Below are 25,006 nucleotides of genomic sequence, written 5' to 3' on the forward strand. Positions count from 1 at the left end.
AGGCAGTTCTTTAATTGTTGTTAGGTATGTTGAAAGATATAGAAGAAATTCTACCCAAGTGCTTGCCATGGACTGAATTGCAGATTGCATAATTTCAAAATTTTTTGTTGGCAAGACAAGTTTAGTTCAGCAGGTGTTCAGGTGATAAAGTATAGTATAGATGTAGTAAAAAAACAAACCCCCCCCCCAAAAAAAAGATCCTGAACAAATAAACAAAACACTGCTGACTAAAATTTTAACAAATAGGAGGGCAACTGACATGTAGAGAAATGTTTATGACTCAAGTGTAATGGAGGGGAATATTGTCATTTTGGGAAATGTTTGCTTCTTCAGTTTAAATAAGAATTTAATTTTCTCTGTGTGCTCATGTTCTTAGGTAGTTCAAGAGAAAGCAAGCTTAGGGAAAGGAATGTATCATACCATGAGAAAGGAAAATGCACTTTTGGGGGAAACTCACATTCCAGCTGATGCTTTAAGTGTTTTCCTACATGTGATTTTTCTTCCTGAGGAAATGATCTTAGGAATGAGTGGCGTAGTAGACAGAAATTCAGTGAATTAATATGTATTCTCTGAAGACTATAACTACTACATGATGAACCTGTTTTCTAGATGTTAGAAGAGAGAAATCTTGTTAAATGATGCATAGAGTATTAGTGAAGCTAGTGAGGTAGTTAGTGATTTCACATATATTAATATAAATAGCTTTCAGAGGTATAGTCAGGAAGTCTCAGAGATCGGACATCTAACTGGATGTAACTAGGAACAAATCTTAAGTCAAGGTAATATCTTCTGACATAGAATTCATTCAACAGAAAAGAAAAAGCCTCTGCAGTCTGAATTAATGGATAAAGACATAGTTCCAGACAAATAGGTTAAATTATTTATGTCTTAAAAAGTGAATGCTATCATAAACTAAAAATGAAAATACAAAAAAGTTTTCTCAGTGAATGATGATGAATGGTAAAAGAGCTAGGAGTTGGGAGTAAATTGTGTCATCTCTGGAGTCATCACAATAAGATATAATGACAAGTTTAATGTTGAAGAGGTTGGCGAAGTAGTTAATGCACAGACTCAGGATTATTTACTAAACTGGTAGTTAATAGTTCTGAGTTCAAGTTCTGCTTCTAACACTAACTTTTTATTTATTTATTTGAGAGAGAATGAAAGATAGTGAGAGGAAGAAACAGGCTTCCCGCTGAGCAGGGAGCCTGATATGGGGCTCGATGCCAAGGCTGTGGGATCATGACCTGAGCTGAGAATGACAGTCTTCCTGGATTAGGAATTCTTGACTGCATATTTTTCCCGCTTTGCACATTGAATGTATCATACCAGTTCTTTCTGGCCTGCCAAGTCTCTGTGGACAGGTCTGTTGCCAGCCTTAGGTTTCTACCCTTGTAGGTTAAGGACCTCTTGTCCTGAACTGCTTTCAGGATTTTCTCTTTATCTCTGAAATTTACAAGCATTATATCGAGGCATTGATATTGATTTTTATTGATTTTGAGGGAGGTTCTCCATGCCTCCTGGACTTGAATGCCTGTTTCCTTCCCCAGATTAGGGAAGTTCTCAAAATAGTTTGTTCAAATAAACCTTCTGCCCCTCTCTCTCCTCCTCTTCTGGGACCCCTGTATTTGAATATTATTTTGCTTTATGGTATTGCTGATTTTTGAATTCTCTCTTCATGATCCAGCAGTTTTCTCCCCCTCTTTTTCTCAGCTTCTTTATTCTCCATCATTTTGTCTTCTATATCACTGACTCTGTCTTCTGCCTCATTTATCCTAGCAGTTAGAGCCTTCATTTTTTTACTGCATCTCAGTAATAGCATTTTACATTTTGACCTGATTAGATTTAGTTCTTTTACTTCTACAGTAAGGTATTTTCTACCGTCTTCTGTGCTTTTTTCAAGCCCAGCTAGTATCTTTATAATTGTTTTAAATTCTTGTTCTGACAACTTACCTTATATCCATATTGACTAAGTCCTGGCAGTGAGTACCTCTTCCTATTCTTTCTTTTGGGATGAGTTTCTCCATCTTATCATTATGTCCAGAAAAGAACAGCTGAAAGAGAGAGAAAAGACAAAAAAAAAAAAAAAAAAAAAGCAACAACACCAGGGAAATACAAACAACACAAACCAGAAGAAAGCAGACAAAATACAATAAGGAAAAAAAATCGAACAAGAAGTAAAACAGACAAAACAATAAACTAGATCTTGTGTGTATTTTGGTCTGCTTATTAAAAGGAACTAGATCCCTAAATAGGAAAGAATGAAAAACATTTATACAAAAATAAAATAAAATACAATGAAAGGAAACAAAAATTATATATATATATGGCATATATATATATAAGTTAAAATTAAAAAAGAAATTAAAAAGGAATTGATAAAATAAGAAAATAGAGAAACAACCTGAAAGACTAAAGGATAAAAAAACAAAAAACCCACAAACTCTATATACTGTTTTCCCCAAGAGCTGAAGTTTTGCAGTTCTCTATGAACCGTAAACCTGGTGTTAGCCGGTTGTTCCTACTGTTCTTCTGGGGGAGAGACCTATTGTATTGATTTTCAGGTTTCCTTACCCTGGTGGAATTGCACCCCCCCCCCCGCCAGGGACCAGGCTGTGTGTAAGCAGCTCTGTATTGCACTCTGTGGCACTGTTTTACTCCCTGAGGGCTTTCAGCACCCAGGTTGGGGGAGGGAGAAAATGATAGCATGCCAGTCTCTAGCCCTGGAGCTGAAGGTTCACACACACACTCCACTCCCCACCTCCCAATCCCCCACCCCCACTCTTCAGTGAGCCCTCACAGAAAAGCAGTCAATCACTCTTATCTCTCTGGTTTCCATCCTAACTCTCTGTTCACCCATCCTGTGACCAAGTGTTTTTATTTCAGGCATGTGAACCAGTCTCCAGTCTACAAACTTTACAGACTTCTGTGGAATGGACCCATGCTCTTCCTTCCAGGGAAGGAGGGGTTCTTGCCACACATCTTCCTTTTTCTGGACCTCTGCCTAGAGAGCAGTCACTAGACCGTGTAGTGGTTCAGTTTATGGGAACACAGAGTGGAAAGCCAGGGCCTAAGCACCTGGACTCACTGCTTTCAGCCTGCTTCCTGCTCTGATTCTCTGCCACATTCAGGCACCCCATTCTTTCTGTGACCCTAGGGGTCCTGAGACCACACTGTCCTGTCTAGAATTCTACCTTGGTTCATCACCTGAGCATCTTTAAGCCAGGGACATCCCCATCTGTAGCAAACTTCTAAAATGTCCAATTTTGTGCTCCACTACTTTATAATACTTTATAGTAGACTGCTTAAGAGCTCCCTCCTCACTGAGGTTTATCTTCCAATATAGTGCCCCAGATTCACATCTCCATACCTCCTATCTTGCAAAAAGTGGTAGCTTTTCTACTTGCAGAATTGCAGCAATTCTTTTCTCAGGCCTCCCATTGATTTTGCAGGTGTTCAGAATGATTTGATAACTAGCTAAATTCCAGGGACCAGGCAAAATTTGGGTTCCCTACCCACCCCCATCTTAACTTCTAGCCATGTGATCAAAATTCTTACATAGACAATCTTTACATTTCCAGTACTTTCATAAAACAATGTTAAAGGAAAAAAAAATACCGTAAGAATGGTTATAACCAAAATTTTACTTTATTCTTTATATATTTGGTTTTAGACTAGACAACCCTACAGTAGGTTGTTTTCAGAGAAAAGCTTGCAAATGCAGTCTGAAACCTCAATTATTTCTATTTAAAAGCAGGTCAGGAATATTGTGAAAATAAATAAATCCAGTTAATATACTGAATGTAAGAATTCTAAATGTTAAATTGTGAAAAAACAGATTGGTCTATTTTTGATGGTATAAGTTGTGCTAAATTTCAATGTAAACTTATCCTTCCTGCAGTGTATCCAAAAAGCGTGGGGACACTTTTGCTGTTAACCTAGCAGGTCCTGGAAAAACTCTAATTTTCGTGTATTACGAGACCACAGAAAATAAAGGAAATGTTGCAAAAATTTTACTTCACAAAAAAATTGGAAATAGAACCAGAGACAAACCCCTCTCCAACAGTAAGAAAACAGATGGTCCACAGCTGCACTAAGGACAAACATCTACAGAAATACTCTCATCTTTAGCTAGGATCCCGATTCCTAGAGCAGGAAGGCTAGGTCACTGAGCCAGAAATTCTAGCATTAATCCAGGTTTCTTGAACTTTATTAAGAATTGTTTCTCCTGGCTTCCTGATGAAATAGGCACAAGTCCTCAAAGGAAGGTATCCTTAACTTAGTCCAGTAGGATCCCACAAATTATCAGGAAAACATTAAATCCCAACCAAAGATTAATTAAACACATGAGGAAGAAAACCCTTGCTAATGACAGTCAGCAGATACAATAACTTCCAAAAAAGAACACACAAACACAACAGACAATCCATCTAAAGAATATAGAATAGCCATGTTTGAAATGCTTCAGTAAATACTTAAATAGAGTATGAATCACAACCATGAATAAATCAAAAGCATTTTCTAGGAAAAACCATGCAAATCTGGAAAAGAATCATATTCAAGTTCAAAATAAAACAAGAAGTTTTTGAAGTAAAACATTCTAGATAAATGTCAGATTATATACAGCTGAAGAAAGAATTAGGGAGCTGGAAGACATATTAATTGGAATGTATCTGAAAAATTACCCATAATACAACACTAGTAAATAAAACCAATATTAAGAGATATAGAGTGAGATAATCCTACAAACCTTTAATTGGGCTCCTCCCAAAAGGCGAGAATACAGACAATCCTGGAAAAGCATTATTAGACTGGAAAAATGACTGAGATTTTTTCTAAAGCTGATGAAAGATATTCTTCCAAAGCAAGATAAGAAGGATATCCACACCTAAATCACATTATAATGAAATAGAATTCTGACATCAAAGAGACACTTATAAAAGTGTCCAGCCAAAGGAAAAAAGATTGCTTTCAAATGAGCAACAGTTAGATTTACAGATGACTTCTCAACAGAGCAGTGGACTTCAGGAGACATTGGAATAATGCTTTCAATGTGCTGAAAGAAAATACCTGCTAATTTAAAACCATATATCCAAAATGAATATCTCAAAGAATGAATATGAAATAAACATATTTTAGGCCTCAGAGGGAAAAGTTGGCAGAAGGAGAAGCAGACTCCCTGCTGAGCAAGGACTTTTCCCCACTGCCCCCGCCATGTGGGATTTGATCCCAGGTCTCTGGGATCAGGACCTGACTCAAAGGTAGAGGCTCAACCAACTGACCCACCCAGGTGTCCCTATAAGGTTTTTTTATTTGTTTGCTTTGCTTCATATGTAATAGGTGAAATCATGCCTCCTTGACAAGGTGGTTTCCTGTACTCTGCAATGTTACCATGCAAGCACACGGTTGCCATTAACCACTATTAATTCCTTTTTTCCTTTTTTCATTATATGCCCTGAAGAACCTATTCTAAAACTTGATTTCAGATATTTTGTCTCATTGTCTTTAGAAACTATTCATTTTAGACAGATCAAATGTATTGAACATGTTGCATTTCCATTTTTCACTTTTTCTGACATTATCTGACATTCTAACAATATTAACTGACAACATTAACCAAAAACTTACATAGACCAACATGTATTCTGGGCTCTGTGTAAACCTGTCACCTCTGACACTCGAGATATGTAATCTGCAAACTGTGGCCTCTGAACCAAATGACTGTTTCTGTAAATAAAGTTTTATTGGAATAAGCCTTGCCCATTCACTTGTATAGTGTTTAAGGCTCTTCTCACACTACAACAACAATTGAGTAGTTGCAAGAAAGACTATATGGCCCACAAGTCTAAAACATATTACCTGGACTTCAGTGATCATAGTCTAGACTACCACATAACTCAAACTGATACTTTAAGCACAATCCTTTTTCATTTTATTGACCTGTTACTTGGGACAGTGCTATTTCTTACTGACATCAGTTATTTCCACAGTAGTTTTACATCCATAGTTCAATAGAGTCTATTATACAGCTTACATACTTGTTCACTCTGATATGGCTATTTCAAATGATAAGTTATCTCATTTTATCATTGCCTAATAGTCGTGTGAGATGGATATTATCCACCCCATTTTACCAATGAAAAAATTGACGTTCAGAGGCCCTAATTCAGAGTCATAGAACTACTTACCGGTAGCCAAACCTAACTTTGTCCGTAATAGCTGTGCTGCGTTCTTTCTGGAATGCTCCTCTCCACCTCCCTTCTCTGTTTTTTGAACTCAGCTCACCCCTCACAGATCATTGTCTGCTTATGAATATTTTGATTTCTGCTTCCAATTACAAATTGTTTTGTTCCCTTTCTCATGTCAGACCATAGATGACTAGACACTGCATATAAGAAAGACTGCTTTTGAGTCCGGAACCTGATCATCCTTGGTCTGAAAGTTCTCTCAGTAAGACAGGTACTTAAGGTAATAACCTCTTAGGAATTGTCTTTTTTTTTTTTTTTAAGGTTTTATTTATTTATTTGACACAGAGAGAGAGAGAGATCACAAGTAGGCAGAGAGGCAGGCAGAGAGAGGGAGAAGCAGGCTCCCCACTGAGCAGAGAGCCCGATGCGGGGCTCAATCCCAGGACCCTGAAATCATGACCTGAGCTGAAGGCAGAGGCTTAACCCACTGAGCCACCCAGGCACCCCTAGGAATTGTCTTTAAAGAGCAATACACTATGTAATATACTGTTGTAAGCAATCCCAATTTTCCTATGAAGAGAGTGTGTAATTGAAATCCAGTCATTTTTATCCTTTTCATAGTACCTTTCAATTTTTTATATCCTTTTGCATGATAATTAGTTACATGTCTTTACTATGTTTATAACCTGCTTCTGAGGGTAAAAAGCCAAATACTAGGATGGCTATAGTCATATTATTAAGCAATTTTCTAATTTGATGTATTGTTGGAACATATCTAATTAGATTCCTTACAAATGTGTCCGGTAGTGTAACATAGTCTATATGTTATGATTACTCTATAAAACAATTCTACTAAAATGGTTAACATATATTAAATTATACCATATTGAAGTGTGGTCTTGTATGGTAGAATAGCCAGTGTTTTTTGGATACTTGTATTCTAGTTTCAGCTTTCCTTCTAACCAACTATGAAATCTTGGACAATTTCCAAATGTTTCATTAAATATATATTAACAACAATTTTCTCACCTATAAAGTTGGCGACTGTATTACCTCTAAGATCCTTTTCAGGTCTAAAATTATTTGGCTCTGTGATTTAATTTGTACAGTATGTTTCATTATTTAGCAGATATCACACTTAAGATCAAATGCCTTGGTTCTCTGATAAAACCAGATTACCATTAATGGTCTTAGAGTTACCAAAGGAAGGCTTAATTATATTAGACTGTTACAATTAAAAACACATTTAAAAAACACTAAGATTTTGAAGTAAGATAGAAATGGTTTCTCCACAATATCCATAACAAATTCTGTTCAGTGATGTAGGTGGTGTACTGTTTTGTCTATCATTCTAAAGTACTAGATAAGAGTCTAAGGAAACAATGAAGTTCATTTCTAATTTGGCAGCAATACAAATGGTTGTCCTATTTAGATGGCATTGCTCAATGTATAGTTTTGGGATGAGCTTTTCAATTATAAGACTAACCTAACATTAGTTAACCAACTCTTTTTCCAGTCACTAAAGGTAAATAAGTTTTGGGTATATAATGTATAGCATAGTAACTAAAATTAACAGTACTGTATCATATATTTAAAAAAATTTTTTTTTAATTTTTTTATTTAACTTTTAAATTTTTTTTTCTATTTTAATTTTTTATTTTTTATAAACATATATTTTTATCCCCAGGGGTACATGTCTGTGAATCACCAGGTTTACACACTTCACAGCACTCACCAAATCACATACCCTCCTAAGAGAGTAAATCTTAAAAAGTTCTCATCACAAGGAAAAAATCTGCAACTATTTGAGTTGATAGATGGTAATGAAATTTATTGTGGTAATCATTTCACAATATACATACATCAAATCATTATGTTGTAAACCTAAAACTAACACAATGTTAACTGTCAATTACATCTCAGTAAAACTGGAAATGAACAAAAAAAGGATAATGGTTCAAGGAAAAACAGGTGTAAGGAGAAGATACTAAAGATATAAAACACACTGTGATTTTTCTGTAAATTTCTATTTATTATCAATAACTGTTATCAAGTGATATTTTGATTCCATTGCTTCACCTGGAATTAGTTCAGTTGTTTATCCCAGGTGTTCTAAGCAATACCTTTTATATGTTGGGAATAAGTATGAAAGGTAGTTGGAGGACATATAAAATTCTGGAGTATTACCATTGAAGATTCCAATGAAAATTTCAAAGTTTTCCTTATTTGGAAAACAAAAGAAAGGATCAAGAATGTTACAGTTCTCTTTATTCATAAGAAAAGGACAAGGTATGGTTTTTGTGTGTGAGTGGAGTGAGGAGATGAGGAAAAAATCTAAAACATATGCCGCAGGCCAGAAAAAGATATTTTGGTATTGCTAAGAAGGGAATTTTATTGTTTTGGAGCAGGGGAATATATTAGGTTAAAAATCATTTCACCTGACTGGCTCAGCCAGTAGAACATCCAACTCTTGATCTCAGGGTCTTGATCTCAATGTCATGGCTTCAAACCCCATGCTGGGTATGGAGCCTACTTTAAAAAAATAAATAAAATATTTAAAATACCCATTTCACATTTTAACATTGCTGTATGCTTATTACAATGGATGGTGTCTTAGAAGCATTATTGGCATGATTTTTCTGCATAAAATTATAGTGTTTTAAAGTCAGTAGTATCTTAGATTCAATGAAATTTGGTGATAAGTTCATAAGATTTGTTTAGAGAGTTGTAAAAATATAATTGTGATTATATATGCTTAGAAAAATTATTTGTTACAATAGTAAAATTAGTGGATTTAGGAGGCCATGTTTTAGTCAAGAAGACAAGTGTTTTTAATAGATAAATTTTGGTGGAGTAAACAGCAGAATGTTTATATTAACTACTATTAGGGAGAGATGAACCAGCAACACAGTTTAAGAAATAGAAGATCCAGCTAATGACTAAATACAATGTTAACTCTCAGTTGTTCCCATTACTAAGACTAAATACATACATGATTCCCAGTTACAAGAGTCCATGCCAAAAACTTAGGTGAAGTTTTGGAGGAATTAGAATAAAGAACAAAAAGAGCAATTATATGTGGAAAGGCTTGAATGATACATAAAAAAGCAGCATGCTCAAGAGTATCTGGTACATCTCTGCTTGTCCTTTTCCCTGCAAGTGTGGCTAAGATGTATGAAAGTTAATCAAGTGCTTGTGAACCCACACATTGGTATTACTTATCAAATTCCTAAGTAAATACTTTTGTCTGTCCTGTTCTTGAGAATACAGGTGAGCCTAGCACATATGTGTATGTATGTGTGTGTAAACATATCTGTTAAATGTTTACATATATTTACATATGTATATTCCAGAATGTTATATAGTCTAGCAAGTTGCTTAATTTTCATGAACTTCAATTTTATCACCTATAAAATAAGGATAATTGGAGTTATCTCATAGGTTGTGTGGATAGACTATAGGATTTCAAGCACTTGATAAAATGCCTAACCTGTAGTAGGCATTCAACAAATGGCATTATAGTTAAACACAGATGCTTTCAAGTTACATCAATTTAAGTAGCAAGTTTGGCAGCTTATTTGTCATGTATATAAATTATAATATAGTGTGTATATATATATGTAGTATATATAATATAGTGTGTACAACTTACATAAAGTACAGAAAGGGAAATTAGAGAATCAATTCCATTTACTATAGTACCAAGAATCATAAGATACCTAACCAAATAATAAACCAAACAATAAATCTAATGAAAGAGGTAAAGGATCTGTACTCAAGGAACTACAGAACACTTATGAGAGAAATTGAAGAAGAAACAAAAAAATGGAAGACCATTCCATGCTCATGGATCAAAAGAATAAGCATTGTTAAAATGTCCATACTGCCTAGACCAAGCTATACTTCCAGTGTGTTCCCGATCAAAATTCCACTGGCATTTTTCAAAGAGCTGGAACAAATAATCCTAAAATTTGTATGGAACCAGAGGAGACCCCAAATCGCTAAGGAAATGTTGAAAAAGAAAAACAAAACTGGGGGCATCATGTTGCCTGATTTCAAGCTTTACTACAATCACTTCTCAGCCTTTTGGCTAAGATCAAGTGTCAAGCTTTACTACAAAGCTGTGATCACTAAGACAGCATAGTACTGGCACAAAAACGGGTGCATAGACCAGTGGAACAGAGTAGAGAGCCCAGATATGAACTCTCAACTCTATGGTCTAATCTTTGACAAAGCAGGAAAAAATTTACAGTGGAAAAAAGACAGCCTCTTCAATAAATGGTGCTGGGAAAATTGGACAGCTATGTGTAGAAGAATGAAACTCAACCATCTCTTACACCATACAAAAAACAACTCGAAATGGATAAAAGATATATTCGAAATGGATAAAAGACCTAAATGTGAGGCAGGAATCAAAGTCCTAGAGGAAAACATAGGCAGTAACCTCTTCAACATCTTCAACCTTCTTTCAAGATAGGTCTCCCAAGGCAAAGGAAACAAAAGTGAAAATGAAGCTTTTTTCAAAAGCTTATTGCAGAAATTTCTTAGGCAGAAATCTTCATTATGGTGTTTTCCTACCAGAATATAGTTGGTTTTGTTTTTGGTTTGGGAGGTGAGGTTTTGTTTTGTTTTTTGCAGAAGTACCAGGTTAAAAACAAACAAACCAAAAAAAACCTTCAAAATAATCATCTAAGGTACTTAGCATTGTCATATATTTATTTAGCAAATTCTCTATTACCTGTCCATATTTGATATTCCTTAAATAGATGCAAAAGGATGTTTGACATTTTTTAAGTTGAATGTGATAGGTCCTTTTTGTGTGGTTCTTTTTGACCATTAGTCACAGTGGGTACCTGTGTCTTCCATGTTACCATTTCAGTCACATTTTATACTTTATTGAAGATTAACAAACCTGTCAATTTTTGACATAAAGAACCAGCCACTATTTTCAGATGCTTTTTAATAATTTTTGAGAATGTTTTACCTATAATTCTAAAATGTGACATGTTAAAGTAAGCACTCAAACATCTTAAATTTAATGATGAAGTAATTCTTCATTAGGTTTGTTAGCCAGATAGAGAATAAATTATTTTAACCTCGTTCCTAAAGTTATATCTAAAGACATGAATTGTTGCATTGTTTTTATTATTCTCTATTATTAAAATAGAAAAGTGGCATTGTCCAGTGTTCACTTACATTACACTAATTAAATTTCCTGTGGTCAGGATTTCAATGTGTCTTATAACATGATTCTTATGCAAGAAAATAATCCCAGTGAAATAATATGAGTTTAGCAAAATTAGTGAATTTTTGCCTCCAAACTCAATCACTTTTTAATTATTGCCATTAGTGTAGTTTGTGAGGTATTTGATAACAATTTGCTCTGTGTTACCTATCAAAAACCACTTGAAGTGAAAGACAGTCTTTTCATACATATCAAATGTTGAATAAACAAAACTGAAAACTGACTTACCAATACTGTATTTTAAAAGTTTGGTTGAAAATTTTTTGGCTATGCCTGAAACCCAGTGGGAAAGACGGAAGTTATCAATTCTTTTAAAACTCTAAGTTTGAACTCTATCAAAAAACTGATTACAGTCCCTTTAAATTTGTGTACTATAGGCAGAGAAAAATAATAACATCCCTTGAATAAAATACCTCTAACATTCAAAGATTGTTGTCATACTTCCTTGAGAGATTTTTGTCCTGCAGAAAAGGAACTGAAAAGGTTAAGTCCTATCTGTAAGAATCAGATTATAGTCCTGTGTATTTTTTTTTCACATTAAATATCAAAGATAGCTTAACAAACTATTTAGAATTTTCTGGGTTTTACTATTAATAAAGTTAAAAGAAAATCTGGTGTGATCAGGTGGTAGAGCCACATTAAGTTTGTGTGTGAAACTCCCATTGTGCTTATCTCTACTCTAGATATTGCTCTGAACCCATGTTCCACATTCTGAATTCTGTGTATAAAGTTAAACATTGCAGAAGGGCATATATCTGATGGTACAGATGAATAAGGCTGAAGTTGAGTAATAAGCAAACTTGGTAAATTTAATATGTTCTTGTCTTCAATATGTCTGCTATTAATATAATTTGGTTATTTTGTGGGAAATTATGAGACACTGCTAAAAATACCTGATAGATTTTAAAACTACCACAAATTTAAGGCTCCTATTTATACTACAATACTGTATTCTAACATATCAAAACTAATATTAAATTTCTTAAAGTATTAATTACTTGCAGGCAAAGTTGTTGGCTATGCAGCAAGCCAGAGAGACTGCAATTCAACAGTACAAAAAACTGGAAGAAGAAATCCAGACACTTCGAGTTTACTACAGGTAAAATTCTTTTTTAACCTCGGCATAAACAAATGTTGTTGGTCAAGCCCTATTGAACTATTTCCTCATCTAAATGCCACCTCTGAAATGGTATATATTTTTAAAATAGTACATGAATAACAGTAATAATAGCCTTTTGCCAATTATAATATAATATGAGAAATTTATAAAGGAATGCTACTGAAGGATTTTTAACACTTACTTAATTTATGCTCCAAGAGTAGTTGTGAAATTAATTCAGTAGGTCACACTGACATTTTTTAATGAAAAGAACTAGAATAGAAAATGTCAGAGTGCATCTCCTACAGTAAGGGTAAATATTGTTTTGTGATACTTTTGTTTCGGTTTTGTGTTGTGTGAGAGAGAGTTGTGTGTATTGGGTTTTGTATAAAATATATATTTTTTCACAGTGGATCATGGTTAAAAAAAAAAGGTTTGAAAAATGATATACAATATCCTTTATGTTCTCTGATACTTAATAAGAGTAAAAAACCCTCAAGTCTAAAGTGTAAGAATTCACTAACTTGGGCTGTGAGTTATTGAAAGATTTTCTTTTAATTTTGCCCCTTCTCAGAATAATGTTGTTAAGTACCAAAAGATGCAATTAAATAAAAATCAGTTTTACTGAAATAGTTATGAAAGTATTATGTCATGATATATTACTATATTCACACATGATTATTAATACATAAAATTAATATGTCTAACAGCAAGTCTATTAACTATAATTTCAAAGTAGTGATGACTGTAATGGTATTTTGGGGATAACTGCAAACCCTGAAATGTGATGTGAAAACACCAGTGGTTCCAATGGGTGCAAATTTTCAAGAACTGCTACACAGTACTGCTATAGTTTGTTGCCTGTGTTCATAATTGTAAGAAATACAGTTTACACAAGAGTGAAAAATAAAGTTGAATTTTTTTTTCCTCATCCCAAGTTGAGAATGCCTGCTTTAAAGCAATGTTACTGGCATATTGTAGTTGGTTTATTATTATGAGTTGAATTCTGTCCCTCGAAAAAGATATGTTGAAGTCATAACCCCTAGAATCTCAGAATGTGACCATTTGGAAGTAAGTCCTTAAGAGAAGCAATCAAGTAGAATTGGTTCATTAGCATGGGCTCTAACCTAGTATGATTGATGTTCTGTAACAAGGAGAAATTTCGACACAGAGACACACACATAGAGGAAGTCTATAGAAAGACACAGGGAGAAGACAACTTTGTGCCAGGCATCCACAGGCCAAGGAATGCCAAAGATTGGCAGTAAACACCAAAATGTAGAAGAGGCCTCGGGGGATTCTCACCTATAGCTGTCAAAGAGAGCATAGCCCAGCCGACACCTTGATTTTGGACTTGTCGGTTCCAGAACTGTAAGACAATAAATTTCTCTTTTAATCCTCCCAGTTTGTGGTTCATGTTATAGTAGTCTTGGGAGTTAGTGCAGTCATATAATATGAAGTATGTTTGATTGATGACTGACTGGGGAACCATTTGTCTGCAGTTAGAAGCAATGTCTGTGTGTGATCATATGGGTAAACAGAAGCTTGTTGGCTAATGAAGACATACCAGCCACTCACCCTTTTCTTTTTGTAACTATACAGTGTATATGAAAATCCTTCCTCCATACTTTACACCAATGGATTCTCAACTATAGCTGTGCATTAGAAGCACGTGAGGAGCCTCTCAAAATCCTAATCCCCATCTCCTCCTAGGCCAACTACATCAGTCTCCTGAGGTAGGACTAGGTTGTCAGTGTGTTTTAAGTTCCCTAAAAATTCCCACATGTATTCAAGTTTGAGGGATGTTGCTTTACAAATGCATTTCAGGTAGCTACATTGGGAATTAGGGTCTCGGTAGAATAATAGAGGCATATATTAAACCCTTTACTAGGACTTAATGAATATTGTGTGATTTGTGCCCTTGGATATTTGCAGTGCAATATGAAGTAGCTTCACACTATTGGTAAGGGAGGGTTTCCATGGAACCTTCTCTTGCCATCCTTGTGAGATAGGAGGCAAATTCTTGTTGATAAAGTGACAGTGTCCAATAATTCTGAGAAGCATATGATAATCTTACATGAACAGGCATTCTTTTCTTGAAAAACGAACCTTGATATCAGTTCTTAATGCTCCTTCTTTTTACTGAATTACAGAAGATTACTGAAAGATTTTTTAAAAATTGTAATGCTAAAATACTTGTTTTCCAAAGACTTTTAATCTACATGAATATAACAGAGTTAAACATTCTCTTCTAGATAAAGAGTTAACAATTGTTGGCTCCAAGATACACTTTATATGTACCCCTGCCACTGCTGCTTAAAAAAAAAAAAAAAAAAAAAAGAGCTAGGAGCGCGGTAAAGCTACTGGGATTTGCGCTTAAGACAGTCCTGCCTTTTGTGACTTATATAAATGAACCTCTCCAACACCATTTCCTTTTATGAAATTAGAATTATAGCACCTACCTCATAGAGTTATTTCAAGTATATACAGTTCTTAGCACAGTATTTAGCTTATTGTTAGTGCTCAACCAACGTTAAGATAAATTTACTTTTATACAACAATGTCAGTGAGGTAGGAGTAGAATTAAAATGTATATTACTGAAGCCAAAGGAGATTTAAAAAAAAAAAAAAGTTGCTAAATGGTTAGGAAGATAAGGAGAAAAAGTGTCCTTTTTATTGAAATTAGGTTGTCATTAGTAACCTTCACAGAATTTTAACAAAGCAATGGACACAGAAGTCAGTGGTCTGTGAACTGAAGATTAGAGATCAAGAAGCATAGTAATTTGGACAATAGAGCGGTCCTTGAAGAATAATCTTGAATAAGAAAGACATTAATGGTAGCTTAGAAGAAAGGAAGATCGGCTAAAGACTTTTGTTTTTTTCTTTTTGAAAAATGGCAGATATTTGAGGCTGCATATGACTAATTGGAAAGAGCCAATGGAGAGAATTGTTATGGCTGGAACAGGGTTCCTACAGAAATAGGAAGAGGTGGAATTTAGAATCTGCCAAAGCATTTTCCTTGAACAGGAAGATGGTCATCTTGGGCTCACAGACAGGACTCAAGGAGATAAGCTGTGGGATAGAAATAAGTTTCAGTTCACAATTTTCCTGTAAAGTGAGGTTCATTGTGCAGAGGGCAGGAGGCTTTGAAAGGGAGTGAGAAAGAGTAGCTAAAGGGAAGGGGAAAGAGAACTGAATTAAGGCAAGAAGAACACGACCAGCAGTCCGGAAGAGCCAGCTGGGCAAAGATGCTACCGAGGAGTATGAGTTCCAGCTTGTACAGCTGCATAACTTAACAAGTTCAACTATCTTGTGTAGTAGCACAGAAGGGAGAGGATTGAAATGATCCAGGATTACAGGTTTGCAGGACTGATACGGTAGATAGGAGAGTTGTTGAAACTAAACCAGCAAAAAGTTGTTTAAATGATGAATGATAGTCTAAGCTAAATAGAGCAGGAAATAAAACTGAAAGAACATGTATACCAAGAGAGAAAAAGAAGGAATCAAGAAACCCTAAATCTTGAGATCAAAGAGCAAAGGCAGTGGGAATTAGAAAATTCAAGAGCTAAAAGGATCAGAGGTTGTAGGCAGAAAGCGGAATGTTGCTGTTTAAGATCTCAGAGGTGAAGCACTCAGTCTGAGCACTGACCGTATTAAAAGCACTGCCTTAGAAGTAGATGAAATGGAGAGCAGCAAGGGGATCAGTAGGTAGAAAGAAGTGAAAGATTAATGACACTAAAGTATTGAATACCCATTTTGGATATTGTCTGAAAATACTGGGTACTCACTGTAAGTGCCGATGACTGTAATGCCAAATAACTGAAAAGTAGATAAAAGCTGCATGTTGAAATAAACAGCTATATGTATCATATCAAACGAAGAAATCTGTATGGTGTGTGATGCACAGGAGAATGTGTGTGTCTATGAGGAAAGTTGCATCTTTCTAGATATTTCACAGAAGTGGAAACATACAATATTTTGAATATAAGAAGACCCATATTTCTATCAAAAAGGTACAGAGAACTTTCATGCAATGTTGATGGGGATAGAAAACGATGCATGTGCTCTGGAAAGCAGTTTGGCAGTTCCTCAAAATTAGACATGAAGTTCCTACGTGATCCAGCAATTCCACACATAGGTATATACCCTAAAAGAACTGGAAGCAAGGACTCAAAAAAACAGATACTTGCACACCAGTGTCCGTACCGTATTGTTCAAATTAGCCAAAAGGTGAAAACAAAGCAAGCCAAGTGCCCATCAATAGATAAATACATGAACAAAATGTGTTAGATACATACGGTGGAATATTATTCAGCCATAAAAAGAGATGAAATTCTGATACATGCTACAACATGAATAAACACATTATGCTAAGTAGAAGAAGCCAGAGGTATCTAGAATAGGTAAATTCATAGCCACAGAAAGTAGAATAGAGTTACCACTGGCTGCAGGAAGGGGGCATAGGGAGTTTCCAGGGGCTAGGGGAGGAGAGAATGGAGAGTTGCGGTTTAATATGTACAGAGGTTTCTGTTTGGGATGGTAAAAATGTTCTGGAAATAGATAGTGGTAATGGTTGCACAACACTGTAAATGTACTTCATGCCACTAATTGTACACTTAAAAATGGTTAAAATGATAAATTTTAGGTTATCTTACCACAGTTTTTGTTTTGTTTTGTTTTTAATGTACAAAGAACATTCTGTGAGGGTATACAGAGATTTATTTAAAATAGAATAGGGTAAATCCCTGGGATATTAGACTCTGGGAAAGGAGAGGCAATTACAAAAAGAACAAAGGTAAAATTTCATGGGAGCTTCTGATTTAATTGATTCAAATGGAACTAAACAGTATTTCTTAGTCACTTGAATAGATGGTGGTTACAAATCCATATATGAAACACAACGAGTATTCATAGAGATATGTTTCTTTCTCACTTTCCTATGTTATAGAGGATAGGATACAGTTCCATTTTTATGTGAAGAAACCCCAGACTAATTCTGTAATCTCTGTGTGTAAAGAATTCCTAGATAATAAATTTTGTGTAGCAAAGTCTGAGAAAAAGTACATTTCAGTTATTCTTAAGTCAATTTTACACACACATATGCACAATGTGTATATTACCATGTCAGACAAAGTTATTCACCAACAACCAAGAAAAAATAAGCTAAGAAAAATAAAGAAATTAGACAGTAAGCTGGAGTCAGGAGCAAGTCTGAGTACAGCATGTATGTTTATACCACAAAACAGCAAAAGAATGAATAAACCTCAAGAGTAAGTCTGGCTCTCAGCTTTTCAACAGCCAAAGACAGGGAGGATGTCTTTGGCTGATCAGTTATCAGTTTTAGAGGTAGATTAAAATATGCTGATGACTTTCATTCTGCCTTTCCTTTAGTTCTCTCAGTTAGTGATAAGGACCTTATTCTCTTTCAGTTCTTTTCCAAAAATAATTTTGGAAATTTTATGTGCACTAAGAGCTACTGTTACTATAACCATTCCATTTCCCTGTATGGAAATAAGGAACTTGGAACTATATTTTTCTGAGCTTCTCTATTCTGTCTGTTGTCCTTTGAGTTTTAGAAGATTTTGAGTACTAGGAAGAGAAATGTTGGGCTTGCATTTTGTTTGGCCCATTTAGGGACAGGGTCAATGAGGTCCTTGGATAGAGATACTCAACCTAGACATTATAATTGACAGCTCTTTCATATTAAAGCAGGAGGCATAACAGAGGAATAGCAATAGGAAGACTTAAAATAAATTTCACTTAATTTTTTTTAAGGTTTTATTTATTTATTTGACACAGAGAAAGAGGGAACACAAGCAGGGTAATGGGAGAGGGAGAAGCAGGCTTCCCGCCGAGCCCAGAGTCTGATGTGGGGCTCAATCCCGGGACCCCAAGATCATGACCTGAGCCAAAGGCAGACAGATGCTTAATGACTGAGCTACCCAGGCACCCAAATTTCTCTTATTTTAAAAGTTTTTAGTAAAGCATTAGTGCCTCCTCATTGCTGTGCTAAATGCTAAATTCATTTGCAACAGCTTCATTAGTTTCAGTCTAAACAGCTTCACCAGGGAATGATCTTAAACTTGTAAGGTTTAGATTTGTATTTAGTAATGATTTCTTTCCTGTTATTATAAACCTGTAGAGCTGCATTCCTCAGTTCAGGAGGCATAATAATAACAACCTCTTTCTGATCGAGAGAATGCCTAAGTTTCAGTGTTTGCTGATTTTACAGTTCTTCCTTACATTTCCTTTTGCTTAAAAAAGTGGAAGTTTAAGGTATAGATAAGAATTAGATCCTGTTGTTTAGTGCCAGTAAACTAGGATTTAATATTTATAATAACAGCAGTTTATGTTTTAAGTTTATATTATATTTGTGTAATTCCGTGTTGGAAGTTGCGATGCCTTTCAGAACCTGTGGAATTTACATCCCACATTTAGACCAAAAATATTGAATAGAATGCTCCATATTTTAAGGTGGTATGTTTCCCATGATTGTACTGGTATTTTCTTAATCATTGAAATCATTTCTTAGAAGAATACTTACATGTTTGACATAGTGAAAACTGGACTAAACATGAGCCCTACTAACAGGTTCGTAATATGCATTTCAAAGTTTAGAGGCCATAATATAGAGCACATGTAAAATATACTGAAAAAAAAAAAGAGATTCTTTATTTTTTCTGCATTCTTTTTCTAAATTTTATTTAGTATGAGTCTTTTATTTCTTAGTTACGTTTTTTCTCTGTGTATATGCCATCCTTAGCAATCAAAAGCATTACTGTCACTAAGATCTGGTGTTTTGTTTTGTTTCTTTAGTGATGATGATAAGTGTTCCTTGAACCATACATACTCTCAGAACTACGCATTGATAAGACAATGACTGTGGCATGCAGGCTCTAGCCAGGACCGGCATTTTTCTCAATGCAACCCCTCAATGAGAGGGGTTGAACACTTGATCCTGATCACATTTGTTCAGCGTTCAAATCGGTTGTGCTAATTGGACTGCCCAATGACATAAAAAATTCTGTCACATAGTATTTTTGATAAGAATTAACTATCCATGAAGCTGTGTTATAGTACCATACTGCTAAAGCAGTAATAAAAAGAGCAAAAGACCTGAGTTCTTCCATTTTTGCTATTAATCAGATTTTTTTTTAACATAGACAAGCCCCAAACTTTCTGTGATTCAGGTGTTGTTGTCGTTGTTGTTTAAGATTTTGTTTTATTTATTTGACAGAGACACAGTGAGAGAGGGAACATAAGCAGGGGAAGTGGGAGAGGGAGAAGCTGGCTTCCCACTGAGCAGGGAGCTTGATGCAGGGCTCGATCCCAGGACCTGGGATCATGGCCTGAGCGAAAGGCAAACACTTAATAACTGAGCTATCCAGGCGCCCCTGTGTTTCATATTTTTAAACTTTGACACGAGGGGCTTTTGTAGTTAATAATAACATTTTGTGAAATTTGTCACCCTTTAATATGAGGTAGATTAAATTTTTGTTTAGTGATATTTGTTTGTTTGTTTCTTTATTTAGAATCAAGAACTATTGAGGCACTGGCTCAGTTAATAGAACATGCAACTCTTGATCTCAGGGTTGTCAGTTCAAGCCCCATGTTGAGTGTAGAGATTACTTAAAAATAAAATCTTTAAAAAAAAAAAAGCACAAAAACTGTCTTATATTATTAAGTTGCACCTGTTTTCAGGGCCTTTTTAACATACAGTTGGCTTCACCTTTACTAGTCAAACCACCATATATATTTGTTGGTGGCTCTGGGTGCAAAAAAAAGGAAAACTAAAACGAAGTTTGAAAAACAAAACACCTTAAAGTTTGTATTTTCTGTATGTCCAGTGATTTGGAATATAGTTATTAAAGATTTTTTCCTCCCTTCTCTTAAATTATAGAATGTGACATTTAGTAAGTTATTTTTGAATGTCAGTTACTTCACCTGTAAATGGATATCTGACCTTCTTACTGTAAAAATCAGTGAGAAAATACATTTAGATTTTTTTTAAAAGATCTTATTTGTTTATTTGACAGAGAGAGATCACAAGTAGATGAAGAGGCAGGCAGAGAGAGAGAGAGAGAGAGAGAGAGAGGAAAGCAGGCTCCCTGCTGAGCAGAGAGCCCAATGCAGGACTCAGTCCCAGGACCCTGAGATCATGACCTGAGCCGAAGGCAGCAGCTTAACCCACTGAGCCACCCAGGTGTCCCCATTTAGATGTTTTTTAAAACTGTAAAGCACTGTTCAAGAAAATAAATTAATAGTCTACTGATAAAATTACTTTAAAAGTTTTGCTTTACTCAGATGTAAGACAGCTATTAAATTAGCAAAAGTGGGCTGCCTGAGTGGCTCAGTGGGTTAAAGCCTCTGCCTTCGGCTCAGGTCATGATCTCAGGGTCCTGGGATTGAGCCCTGAATCCTGCTCTCTGCTCAGCAGGGAGCCTGCTTCCCATCCTCTCTCTCTCTGCCTGCCTCTCTGCCTACTTGTGATCTCTGTCAAGTGAATAAATAAAATCTTTAAAAAATAAATTAGTAAAAGTCCTTTTCTAGTGAAATATTTTATGCTTCAGTGACTGTATCCAGAAGGCTATTTTTTGCATTGTCAGTTTTCACTGTTTGCTGGGCCTTATTCTAACAAGTTAAAAAGCAAAACTAAAATTTATCAAGTATAATTCTGCTGGTCTTTGTTTTTCAACCAAATGACCTTTACTCATCTTTTAAGAGCATTTAACAAAATATTTTGTCATTTAATCATCGTAGTTAGCAAAGGGCCCAGAGTTAAAATGGGTTTTCTCCAGGTGTTTGCCATCTATTAACATTATTTCTATTAGCTTAAGAAAATTTTAATTTTAGAGTTTGTTGGATAAAAAAGTATTTCCCTTGATCTTGGCACGGAATCACCATTTTATCGCCCCACAGGTGCCAGTTGCCTCATGCATAGGTGATCTTTCATTTGTCCCTTCTCACAAATGTAATCAGTGGCCAAATTCTGCTACACTTTTTCTTGCAGTGTCCACTACTTTTGCCTTCTTATTTCCCACAGTTCCTACCTTACATAAGGCTTGTACAATCTCCTGGCCAGGCTTTTCTTCCTACTTCATCTACTTGTCTCCATTCCTTACTCCTCTTAAGATTCCTGAAACATTATTTTCAACCTCTCACTCAGCCATTAACACTATTTAATGATACCACATTAGCTATACAATAAATTCCAAACTGTAACCTAACATTCATGAACCCTTGTTATTTCTGCCTCCTCTATGTCTGGCTTACTGTTCACCCATCATCTTTTGGCCTGCTGGTTTCATTCCTGTCAGTGGTCACCAGTGCCAGTACACTGCTTCACACATGGTAGGAACCCAATCAATATTTGTTGTACTGAATTGACTATTATTTGCACTCCCAAAATGAACTGTTCACTATTTCCTGAACACATCCACTCCAGTGCTTTCCCATATGTCTCCTATTCCTCTGGGAATACTCCATCTCTGCCTATCACCTTCTTATGGAGCTTTTAGAACACAATATAAATACCAATTATTCTATTAATCTTTTTCTTATATTTTCAACCGGAAATGATCTCATTTTACCCAAAAATTAACTAATTAACCAATAGTTTTTCACAATGGCTCTCACAACACATACCTCATGCTTACTTATATCATAGTCTTATGACTATTTCTCTTAATTCCTCTACCAGGGCTGCTATTCTTTATATACACCCAGGCCTTCAGTAAATATTTGCCAAACAAATGAATAAACAATGAAATTTAACACTAGATTGAGTTTCTTACGATGAAAATTTTCTTCAGGGTAGTAGTGTGTGTATAATGCATACAATTAGAATTCAATGATGAATTAAATATTTGAAATAGTATGGACCTAGTCCAACATCTTGATTAATCATCTGCATCTGTGTGGGGCAAAACAGGGTCTCCATGTAACAGAGTATGTTATCCGTCAGGAAAGTTTATTTTTTCCCAGGCCAACAGTATTCAAACTTGAAAACTGTTATTAGAAATACTTGTTTGAATTTTACTTTTTTTAAAAATTTACAATTAAAAACTGAAGAAGCAATATTATTATCATATATCAATGTCATATATCATGTTCATTCCAATATTGTTTCTTACAGTGAAAAAGTAAGTTAGAATCTTTCCTATGGATATTTTGTTTAGCCAATACATTATCTTAAAATATTAAGTTAATTGTCAAAATAAAAACTGGAAGATCTGCCAACATGGGACCCTTAATGATTATATCATGGTGTATATATTAATTAATTAGTCAGGGTGCTCCAGAGCAAGAGAACCAAGAAACTGTGTACATACATGCATTTGTAGAAGGTGGCCAGTCTAGAATATGCAAAGTAAGCTAGCTGGCTGGAGAGCCAGGGTAGAGTTGATGTTGCTGTTATGAATCCGAAGATGCAGAATTCCTTCTTCCTCAGGGATGTGCTTTCTTTTTCTTAAAGCCTTCACCTAATTGGACGAGCTTCCACCCGATCCACCACATTATGAAGAGTAGTAATCTGCTTTCCTCAAAGTCTACTGACTTAAATAGTAATCGTATGTAAAAAAAAAAAAAAAAAAAAGAATGAAAGAAAGAAAAACTTTATAGCAACATCTAGATTGATGTTTGAACGAACGTATGGTACCATAGCCTAGCCAAGTTGACAAAATTGACCACCACACCTGTGCATTCAGCAATCAGCTGGGACTAAGTAGAAGCTACTTTTCACTAAAAAGAGCACATATTCTCTATTTCACCATATTTCCGATCATGCCTACTTCATGCATTTCAGACTATCTGCCACATTCATATAGGTATATAAGTTTGTGACCCCAGATGTATGTTGTAATCTTCCTTATTTAAAGGAGTATTTGTCCACCTATTACAAATGCACTGTCTCCTGGCTGCCTCTCTAACCTCATTTATTAACATGTTTCCACTCTTGCTGTAGCTATCCTAGTTCCCTTATTATCATAAACCTTCTAAGAATACTGCCCTCTCAGAGCCTTGACTTTTTTCTTTGCCTCAACTGATCTACCCTCCAAATGTTGCAAGACTTCTTCACTTTGTTCAACTTTCTGTTTAAATGTACCTGACCAGGGTGCCTGGATGGCTCAGTTGGTTAAGCGTCTGCCTTCAGCTCAGGTCATGATCTTGGAATCCCAGGATCCAGTCCCATTTTAGACTCCCTGCTCAGCAGGGAGTCTGCTTCTCCCTCTGACCCTTGCCCCTCTTGTGCTCTCTCTCTCTTATTCTCTCCCTCTCAAATAAATAAAATCTTAAAATAAATAATGATAAATGTACCTGACCATCTAAAATAGCCTACCTCCTCTCTGTATCATGTCATTACCCTCTACTGATTTTCTTTGTAATAGACGATCACAAATGACCCTATACTCTCTTTGTGGATGGTCTTCTAGAATTAAATTCTGCAAAGACAGGGATTTTGTGTGCTTACCACTGTATCTTACACCTGAATCAGTTCTTAGCATATCTTTAATGGTCAATAGAAGTTTTCTGAACATAGAAATGTATGTGTAAACATTGTAATATGTTAGAAACTTAACAACAGGTCATCCAGGAAATGGGACTAAGTGTAACAGATTTATTCTCTGGTAAGTGAAAGAAGAGGAAATTTTACATTGCATTTCATGGCCTAATAAAGTATTTGAAGCTTTTATGAGTATGCATTACTTTTGCATAAAAAATGAATTTAATTTAAAAAAAAACCTTTATCTATAACCTAAACAATATAAATTTGATACCTAGAAATAAATATCCATCTCTGAAATCTAGATCTGTAATGCCCACATATGTGTGTGTGTGACAGGAATTCATTTTCTTTAATAGATGTTATTAGTGGTGTGCTTTACAAAAAGATAAGATATATAAGAGAATGAAAATCCAGAGCAGATTCATTATGAATTCATTATGAATCTACATTATGGAATACGTTTCTATGAATGATAACCTCACTTATGTTTTAAGTTTGCCAAATATTTCAAACTATTTTTCAAGTACTTTACATTCCAGAAATTCAAACACTTTTAAAGAATAATATATTAAATTGATAAACTACCAACTTTAAAAAATGTATTAACTGAAACATTCTCTTGCCACTTGGTAGCAGCAGGGGCCCATGGCAGGTTAGTAAGAAAACAGGTGCCTTTTAAAAAAAAAAATCCGATCCTGGGGCGCCTAGGTCGCTCAGTGGGTTAAAGCCTCTGCCTTCCGCTCAGGTTGTGATCCCGGGTCCTGGGATCAAGCCCCACATAGGGCTCTCTGCTCAGCCTGGAGCCTGCTTCCTCCTATCTCTCTGCCTGCCTCTCTGCCTACTTATAATCCTGTCAAATAAATAAATAAAATCTTAAAAAAAAAATCCAATCCTATGAACATTAGCTATGGCCAGAACTGACAATGAAAGGAGAGAATTACTTCTTATTTCAAAAGACTTCACTGAGT

General features: G+C 35.3%; 1 protein-coding gene across 4 annotated transcripts in view; it reads left to right on the plus strand.

Moving 5' to 3' along the window:
* The window catches only part of MIPOL1 (mirror-image polydactyly 1), a 324,048-nt gene that overhangs the window by 199,460 nt on the left and 99,582 nt on the right, over positions 1-25,006 (plus strand). For all 4 annotated transcript variants that reach the window (XM_059371253.1, XM_059371256.1, XM_059371255.1 and 1 more), the window contains exon 11: positions 12,438-12,532. In XM_059371253.1, the coding sequence (XP_059227236.1) occupies positions 12,438-12,532 (95 nt within the window). The remainder of the gene's footprint in view (positions 1-12,437; positions 12,533-25,006) is intronic.

This window comes from Mustela nigripes, chromosome 13 (genome assembly GCF_022355385.1).
Source record: "Mustela nigripes isolate SB6536 chromosome 13, MUSNIG.SB6536, whole genome shotgun sequence".
NCBI lineage: Eukaryota > Metazoa > Chordata > Mammalia > Carnivora > Mustelidae > Mustela > Mustela nigripes.